Raw genomic sequence first — 9,432 nt, 5'->3', positions numbered from 1 at the left:
TGAGGCTAAGCTCATTCCTACCCGATCTTGTAATGTAGATAATATGGTTTTTTTTTTTTTTTTTTTTTAAATAGTGTAAGTGAGAGGTTTTAAGTTCAATTCTCGTCAAAGGTAAAGTTAAACCACATTATTATGGCAAGCTAATTGAAAGACTTAGCTCACTCCTCATCCGGTCACCCCCTTAGTTTCGCTAATATCGTTTGTTTAAAAAGAAAAAGTGTAAGTTTTATTTTTTTTTTGAAAAAACATATTATCTACATTAAAGGAGAGGGTACGCATTTGACGAGATCTTTCATTTCTAAATGAAAATGAATACCACTAGCCTTTTTAGTGTGAATAGTGCAATAATAGAATTGGTACTAAAAATGTTGCGCGGGTGAGTCATTGCTGATAATAAATAAATTTAATGGAAAAACAAAGAACGGAAATCGGGATGGTTCGGCTGCGATTCCGAAGAGAAGGAAAACACGTGAGGAGCATAAAATAGAAGAGTGAGCGCTAAATACAGTGTGATCGGGCGAGACCTTGCCGGGACAGACAGATACAAAATCTCCGAACACCTCTGCAACAGAAGGTTGGCAATCTTAATGTCTTCACCTTAAAAAATGGAGCTTTTTGACCAAAAAATAAAAAAATGGAGCTTGTTTCCTGCTGAATGCTTGTCGATCTTGTTTATTATTCCATTTTTAAGCTTCGGTGTTTTTGGGATTTTGGGGTTCCCCGAAAGATTCCCTTTTTGTGGAATTGGGTTTGGTACTTTGGCTCATTGATTGATTTATATGCTGGATTGCATCTTGTATCGTAAAATAATTAATTAATTCAGGCAGTGTGTTGTGGATTTAATCTTTCTTTTAATTATGTTATGTATTTAGGGTTAAGAATATAATCCAAGTATTTTCTCGTATCTTGGCTTTTGTTGCTGCAGTTAAGAATCTTGAGGTTTCTGATGCAAGATGGTGAACGCTGTTAAAGGACTGTTCATCTCTTGGTAAGATACTACTTGTACCAATTCTGTGTTGCGCTTCTATTAGTTTTGCGGAATTTGGCATGGTTTTCAAAGATATTAGGTTGCCGTTCCTCCTCGCCTTCGTATATTTCGAATACTACTTCTATTCAATGGATACAACGACAAGTTTAAAATCTTGTCTTGCATACGTTGGCACTCGGCAGTTCTCTGTCTTTTGGGTCTTAGGTTTGATTTGTTTCTGTTGGTAGCTACAACGGAGTGTCCGATCATCACAGATTCACAATAGTTTTTTTGAGTTCAAAGCGAGTGCATGGATTTAAAGCTTCCGACTTCTGTACATTATATGATCATACAAAGCGCAATCCACAAATAGATTTTGATTCATTCAGTGAAGCAATTTCCGGAGAGTTTGTATCTTCAGGCTTTTAGTATCTGTTAATCCAGCTGCTGAGTTCACCATCCTTAAAGAATAGTTTTAGTTGCTTCTTTAACCATCTCATGCTCTTGCCTTTTTCTGAAAGCATTTGTGCTTCTCTTGTACAGTGACATACCGATGGCGCAATTCATCATCAATTACGACAATTCACTGCCCGCTTCACAGAGATTCATAATACACGTCTTGGATAGCACTCACCTTTTTGTGCAGCCCCATGCTGCCGAGATGATAAGAAGCGCCATTGCAGAATTCAGAGATCAGAATTCATATGAGAAGCCTACTTGAGTGCTTTGGAGACCAAATGTTTGATTCATCGTTCATATCATGGCTTTAAATCCTTCCTCCATTTCTTTGTCGACTGAAGCTGTTAATACGAATCCCAGCTTCCTGTAAGAGAAATTATACTACGTTGTGCTTTTGTAGTCGGGAACACATGGAAGTTTGAATGATACCCATGCATTGTATTAAATGTAGTGAACTGTGTTTCGAATAGGGGTGGGCACAGTTCGGTTTGGTGCTGTTTCAAATAGTTTTGGTTCAGACCGCTCGGTTTCAAATCATTTGCAAACAAAATAAAAGGTGAAACACAGCAAATTACATGGAATTCAATTACAAATTTTGTAGGAAATTCAATTCATGCTGCAAAATTTAAATATCAATTAGCATATTTTTAGTTAAGTACTTGAATCTGAAACACAGTAAACAAATGGCCGAATGGGTTCGTTTGTTTAAGTATTTAATTCCGGACAAGGATCCTCTCCGGATCCTCTTTGTGGGGATCCGGGGATCAATCAATCGTGTATGTTCATTATACATTGTGCGGTCAATTTTCGTTAGATACTATTTATTTTCAATTTAAAATTTAAAATTTAAAATGATTTATAACGGCACGATATATGATGAACGGACACAATTGATTGAATCTTCGGATCCCCACAAAAAGGATCGGGAGAGGATCCTATTCCTTTAATTCCAAACAAGGGCAGAGAACTTCCTTTGAATCTGAAACAAGGGAAGGGATCATAGCATTTGACTATTTATTTCCAAACAAGGGCAGTAAACTAAGTTTGAATCCCCCTTTGGTTTGAAAAACAACAAACAAATGGGTTTGCAGTGTGCGGATCAAACTAAATTTATGGACTCAAACAAACAACCAATTAGAACACACCATCTATATGGGTATTTTAAATTAAATATATTTTTTTATTTTTTGTTGTGCTGTTCAGTTTCAGAAGACCAAACTGAAACCAAATCGCTTTTTCCCACTATGGTTCAGTTTCAAAGGCACAAAAACCAAATCGTTCGGTACCGATCAGTTTGGTTTGTGTTTCGGTTTCGGTTTTGATTTTTTTGTCAATATTCTAATTTAAAAATGGGCAAATGTTAATTGCTGAAAAAGGGCAAAAGTTAAATTTGGAGAGCGATTGATTTTTTTTTTATTCAATCGATATTTTAATTAGGTTAATTTAAATTGCAGGGAAGGAAATTGAAAATTGAGTGTGGAGAGGGAGGGTAGCCCCGGTAATTGAAATTAGATAATAGTGTTAAATGTAAAAACGTAACATCTAAAAACTAATAATAGAGAAAATTGTAGTAATGGTCATTCAATTTTAATCTAATTAAAATAATATTCCTTCAACTAAAAATTCATGATCATTAATCCCTAAACTCATCGAAGTGTACAGTTATAGTCATTTTTGTCAACTTCGTGAGAATCCCGTTAAAATGAGTTATGTGCCGCACACATGAGGCTGAATTAAGAGGAAAATATGGAAAACCAAATGAGAAAAATTGTAACAATGATCTCTTAACTTTAACCCAGTTAGAGAAAGGTTCTACAACTTTAACCCAATTGTAGCAATGGTCCTTTGAACATGACTCATTTTGACGAAATTTTGGGAGTTGACAAAAAAGACCATAGCTACCCATTTTGATGAGTTAAGGGGCCAATGATCATAGGTTTTTAGTTGAGGGACCATTGTTCCTATTAGGTTAAAGTTAAAGGACCATTGATACAATTCTTCTTTGTAATACAATCAAGGAGTTGTTCCTTTTGGACAAGAATTGTCTGCTCTCCCACTTCCGATGCCCCTCACGTGCCCTCCTGTTTGTGTGGTTACGGTTAAACCACATCAACATTTTATATTACTATTCATTTTTGTCTTATTATCTCTATAAAAAAAATAATATAAAATGTTGACGTGACTTAACCGTGACCACACAAAACAGGAGGGCACCAGAAGTAGAAGGGCAGATAATCATTGTCCGTTGCTTTTTATATGACAATGTGAAGTCATTTCAATGTACAAATATTGTAATCTAAATCGTTTATTTATTTTATCCTCATATAAACATAATCTCTAAAAAAAAAACTCCATTCAATTTGAAGACTGTTAGTTGTTGATACACCTTGTGACATTTCAAATTTCGATCTCTTTACGAAAAATTATTTCATGCTATATATAATTAAATAATAAGAGCATTAGATGACTTGAATTAGTTGGAATTATTGTTTTTATTGTCGTCTTGTAAATCTGTTGCCGGTTGTAGCGGATCGGGTCTCTTCAGTCTATTCCCTTCGTCTTCCTCCTATTCTATCTCACTTGCTCGCTCTCTGGTGGTGAAAATGGCAGTCTCTTTTCACCCAACGACTACTTCTCCAGGCCTTCATCCCCAAGCTAGACTCTCCCTTCCTCCTCCCAGGTTCTTTCTCTCCTCTCTCATGGGATTTTCTTGTTTTCTCTTTTAATTCGTTTTCTAATCCCAAAAATTAAAAAAGATTAGTGTTTCTAATTGTAATTATTATCCATTTGTCTTCCGCAGTTGTGCAACGAAGCATTATTCGGGATTAAAGCTTCAGTCTTTAGGCAATCCTCTGGTTTCCTGAGCTAATTTTGTTCTTCTTTTTTGGTGATGTAATCCATCTTAATTCTTTCTTTGTTTATTGACAAAACTAAGGTACTTTTGGTGCTAAAAACCCTAACTTGACGGTTGAGTTCTACGGAAAAGTTAATGAGAGCCTTCAACCCAGGTAACTAAATTATGGTCCTTGATAATTTTGCTTAATTCTTCTGCAGTTCGATGGTTCTGTGCCGAAAATAAGCGTAATATCGATATATGGGTGGTGGCCACTTGTTTTTCAAGAGAGCACCAGTAGGGATTTAATTATCTTAGTGGAGCGAAATCCTGCTTCTTTAAACTGCACTTTTGTTTTGCAAACGCGGGTTAGGCTAGTTGGTGAGGTTCAGTGTGCCTGCCCCGTTGCACCCAAGTTCCGCAAGTTAGAGTAGTTTAGAATATTGTATTGTTAAAGAAACCTCCACTTTGGTACACACCCCCCTCCGGCATTCTCTTTGAACTTTGAGCTGTGCAGCGGCAATGAGATTGGTTAAATTTTTGTGGTACTAACATAATAGAGTTCAAAATTATAACAAGACGTTCACATATTGTGCATTTTAAACCTCTTTGTTTGTTCTATGAAAAAATATTTCGGCTATCGTTGAGAGTTTGCAAAGACATGGATGATTATATAGCCAACAAGTTCCAAATAGAGGTTGCAATTCTTTGTTTTCCTATAGTTTAGCATGCCCCCAAGTATACCTGTATATAACTGTTTTCATGAGCTCAATTTGGTTTTATTTTATTTTATTTTATTTTTTTCTCTGGAAGTAGTTTAAATTGCTTAATCAGTATGTTAAAGAACGGATGATGTATCTCTATGTTTGCACTTTTCAGGACACGAAACCATAGGCCTTCACGAGCACAAGTTGGAATGATGCCTATAGGGACACCAAAAGTTCCCTACAGAACTCCTGGTGAGGGAACTTGGCAGTGGGTTGATTTGTGGAATGCTCTAGTAAGTCATTGCTGTTATTTCCATATGAAATGAACATCTAGACGGTTTGTTAAAAAGAATACATTAATCGACATCCTACGTGGAGATTTCTGTATGGACTTCAACTACTTGAGTTTTACTGGAATACCATTTTTATTGTGTCTCTAAGATAGCTTCTGTTTACTGGGAATGCAGTACAGAGAACGTGTGATCTTCATCGGGCAAAACATAGATGAAGAGTTCAGCAATCAAATTTTGGCAACAATGTTGTACCTTGACACAACAGATTCTTCGAAAAGGCTTTATATGTACATCAATGGTCCTGGTGGAGATGTGAGTTATCAGATTTTCATGTCAAATTCTTTTACTTTTTTCTTGGTATTGTTTTTCCATGTGACATACATATATCTAAAACCTGCATCATTTGCAGCTTACTCCAAGCATGGCTATCTATGATACGATGCAGAGCCTAAAAAGTCCTGTTGGTACCCATTGTGTGGGCTATGCCTATAATTTAGCAGCCTTTCTTCTTGCCGCTGGAGAGAAGGTAATAGGTCTTTCATTTTTCAGTCCAGGATGATAAAGTCCATTGGTACTAATGCTCATCATGAAGGGGTCGACATAAGTTTTTATTGTCTTTTCTTAGCCTCAGAAGTGCCATAGCTAATACAGCTGAGTGCGACAATGATTTGGTATAATGGGGGGGAATTAGATATGGTGAGGAGTTTGACCAGTTTTCTTTAGAAAATGACTGACGATGGCTCCTCTGTCTGTTTTGTTTCATTGCTATCTGAGCTTGTCTGTTCATACATGTTGTTTACAACCTTGTACATTGATGATTTGATGGAATATCTTCATCTTCTATGTGACTTAAAAAATATTGAATTTCATCTTTCTATAAGATGGTTGAACTCTGAAATTCGAAATTTTGTAATTTCTGCCTTGTTTAGGGAAATCGTTTTGCAATGCCACTATCAAGAATTGCTCTACAGTCTCCTGCCGGGGCTGCTCGTGGTCAGGTATCACTGCTTCCTGTCAATGCCCAAAAATGCTCCTGTAGATGTCTTTCATGTTCATCGACATCTTGTCCTTATTGTCTTCACGAGTCTCTACGAAATCTTGTGGCAGGCTGATGATATACAAAATGAAGCAAATGAACTTCTCAGAATTAGAGATTACCTGTTTAATGAGTTGGCTATGAAAACAGGCCAGCCAGTTGAAAAGGTTAGCTAGTTTGACAAGTAAATCCAACAGTCGCTTTTGGGTTAGGTAGTTTTATGACTATTGACCAAAAAAGCGGTTTTATGACCCCACGAAGAACTTATTTGCTTGAGTGAGGGGTGCACAAGCTTGAGATATTACGATTTGCAAAATTAAGCATTATAAGATTGTATGAATGATCATTCTGAACTGTGTACATGCAGATTAACAAAGACTTAAGTAGGATGAAGCGCTTTAATGCGCAGGAGGCTCTTGAATATGGGCTCATTGATCGTGTTGTTAGGCCACCCCGTATCAAGGCTGATGCACCTCCCAAGGACAGCGGATCAGGTCTTGGTTAGTACAACTATTGCTCGGTTGGCAAATTGGTTGACGATACCTATAGTATTCAAAATATTTCTGTAGTTCACTTGTAAGTCTGTAGTACAGAACTATTGCTCAGTCGTAATTGTTGCATAGAATTTGCTTCCCTCTGATATTTGTAGGAACACTACACATTAAGACTTTCGGAATTAACTATTTGCTCAAAAAGGGTGCTATATCATTTTTACTCCCACATGCGACAGTTATCACGTGTTTCAGCTTTGCCGGTATCCATTGAAAGGGCCTGTAAATACTTCACATGTAGGTTAGCTGTAAGGGATAGGAGAGACCATCCCTTAACCTCTGTTCCCTCTATCCCTTGTTAACCCTATCAATGAAGCTCGATTCGTTTCTCCAAATTATAGTCATATTCATCCATGTCTCCCCAACCAATCTCGCCTTCGCTACCATTGTCGTCATCATCTTCATTGTAAGCATCTGAATCAAAATGGTCGTCACTTTCACTTTCACCACCATTGTCGTCATCAACATGGTCACTACAGTTGTCATAACCCTCGAAACTTGAGTGTTTTATCACTCTTTGTATCCTCAGCATCATCAGCTCCGTCTTCTTCCAGTTCATACGAATGATACACGAAAGATATGATGTCGTCAGCTTCCACAGAAGATGGCGCCTATGGTTTCCAACAATGATCGCAACAATTATGATGTTGAACAGCGAAAACACAAACAGAGAAGCTAGAAACAGCAGTAGAAAAATAGGTGTTGGTACCCCAGCAAACCTCATGCCCTGGTTTTTACAAACAGATGGGATGTTGATAGTTTAATTCTGAAGTTTTCCCTGAGAATATATGTATATTATAGAGGCGTCTGCAGATTTTCCAGGAAAGTATATTATTTGTATACTCCAAATTTTGAATTTAAAATTTCTAAAAGTGTTTGAGAAGCCAACTTGTGCATAACGTTCCTAATGTCTGTTTGGAAATGTTTATCGAATGACTAAAAGTGTTTTGACAATTAAAAACGCTTTCAATTGTGTTTTGCAAATTAAGTTAAACATGTTATTGAGTTAGAAAAGCGTTTTTAGTAGAAGTGTGGAGACTTTTTTTGCTTCCCATTGCTTTTAAGCACTTGGATTTTTACATGTTCTTCGCTGATGATACTCTAATTTTCCCCACGGCAACAAAGGAAAACTGTAGGAGTTTAATTCAGTTAATCGATCACTACTGTTTGGCGTCGGGACAACTGGTCAACAACCAGAAATCAAGTGTTTTCTTTGGAGGCAATGTTCCTGAGGTCTTATCAAGGGAGCTGACGGACATCCTGGGCATTGTGAAAGTTGGAGACCCAGAGTCCTATTTGGGTGTACTAGCTATATGGGGCAAGTCGAATAAAAGCGGCTTGGCCTATGTGAAAGAGACACTTTTGGGGAAATTTCAAGGTTGGAAACAATCTCTGCTCTCACAAGCAGGACGGGAGGTTTTGATCAAGGCGGTGGCGCAAGCAATCCTGGCATATCCGATGAACCTTTTTAAATTCCCCACGACGCTTTGTAATGAATTCGATGCAATGATTTCCCAATTTTGGTGGGGGCAATGGGGTGGAGAACACCGAATCCATTGGGTCTCTAAGGAGAGGTTGTGTAGATCAAGGGCTGAAGGTGGACTCGGTTTTAGGAACTTTGAAACCTTTAATGATGCTCTTCTAGCAAAACAATGTTGGCGATTGATAACGGAGCCGAATTCGTTGTGGGCAAAAGTTCTTAAAGCTAGATATTTCCCCAATTGCTCCTTCCTTGAAGCTAAGAGGGGAGGGAGAGCTTTCTGGGCTTGGTATGGTTTATTGGTGGGAAGAGATATCTTGTTGAGGGGCGCTCACTGGCAAATTATGAATGGTCGAAAGGTTCTGGTTTGGAATGATAGATGGCTCCCACACATCCCCTCAGGTGGACCGAAACAGTTGAGCGTGGTGCCAGTCACTAGAAATTTGCGGGTGCACTCTCTGATAGTCCAGCAACTGGGCAATGGGATATTGAATTCTTGAAATCTTTTGTCACCATGGGACTATAAGGCGATTTTGGAGACAACCATTGGGGACCTGCTGATTCACAATAGATTGGTGTGGTCTTTCGAGAAAAATGGAACCTGTATGATTTGCTCAGGTTACCATTGGGCTCTTGGCTGCCATTGACCACCAAGGAATATGAGTTCCTCTACTTCCGCCACCATTCCAAGCTCTATTTGGAAATGGGTGTGCAGCATGGAGGCTTTACTAAAAATTAAGTTTTTTTATGTGGAAGACTCTTAATGTGGTTGTTGCTACCATGGCAAATTGTTTCAAAAAAATCCTCTCCATCTCCTACCTGTCCTATTTGCAACGCTCAGGACGAGTCAATAAAGCATCTTCTCCTACTCTGTCCGTGGGTGGAAGTGGTGTGGTTCGGGGGCACATTGAGCATGAGGATCCAGCATCATGAAGTCACCACATGGGCAAATTAGCTGCATGCTTGCCTGGAAGAGGCTAACGGATCGAAGTCTGACAAGAGACGGTTAATGTCTTATATTGCTTTTACATGTTGGCACATTTGGAAAACACGATGCAACTTTCTTTTCAACCAACAACCAATCAATCCCAGGCAGGTCGTACTAG

At 38.2% G+C, this 9,432-nt stretch overlaps 2 protein-coding genes and 1 pseudogene across 2 annotated transcripts; 2 read left to right on the top strand and 1 right to left on the bottom strand.

The window, feature by feature from the left end:
- The first annotated feature begins 399 nt into the window (after positions 1-399).
- LOC137709758 (general transcription and DNA repair factor IIH subunit TFB5) lies at positions 400-1,997 on the top strand. The gene is made up of 3 exons (XM_068448736.2): positions 400-574; positions 926-988; positions 1,511-1,997. The coding sequence occupies exons 2-3, from the start codon at positions 954-956 to the stop codon at positions 1,686-1,688; spliced, it is 213 nt and encodes a 70-aa protein (XP_068304837.1). The 5' UTR covers positions 400-574; positions 926-953; the 3' UTR covers positions 1,689-1,997.
- A 1,786-nt stretch (positions 1,998-3,783) lies between these two features.
- LOC137710854 (ATP-dependent Clp protease proteolytic subunit-related protein 2, chloroplastic) lies at positions 3,784-7,003 on the top strand. The gene is made up of 9 exons (XM_068449999.2): positions 3,784-4,106; positions 4,227-4,270; positions 4,362-4,434; positions 5,139-5,259; positions 5,434-5,571; positions 5,669-5,785; positions 6,189-6,257; positions 6,367-6,462; positions 6,663-7,003. Exons 1-9 carry the CDS (start codon positions 4,030-4,032, stop codon positions 6,798-6,800), a joined length of 873 nt encoding a protein of 290 aa, XP_068306100.1. The 5' UTR covers positions 3,784-4,029; the 3' UTR covers positions 6,801-7,003.
- A 74-nt stretch (positions 7,004-7,077) lies between these two features.
- On the bottom strand, positions 7,078-7,743 carry LOC148696328 (uncharacterized; annotated as a pseudogene).
- Between the last annotated feature and the right edge of the window lie 1,689 nt (positions 7,744-9,432).

This window comes from Pyrus communis, chromosome 6 (assembly GCF_041283825.1).
Source record: "Pyrus communis isolate YQ-2024b chromosome 6, ASM4128382v1, whole genome shotgun sequence".
Lineage (NCBI taxonomy): Eukaryota > Viridiplantae > Streptophyta > Magnoliopsida > Rosales > Rosaceae > Pyrus > Pyrus communis.
This window is presented reverse-complemented; position numbering and strand designations above follow the sequence as displayed.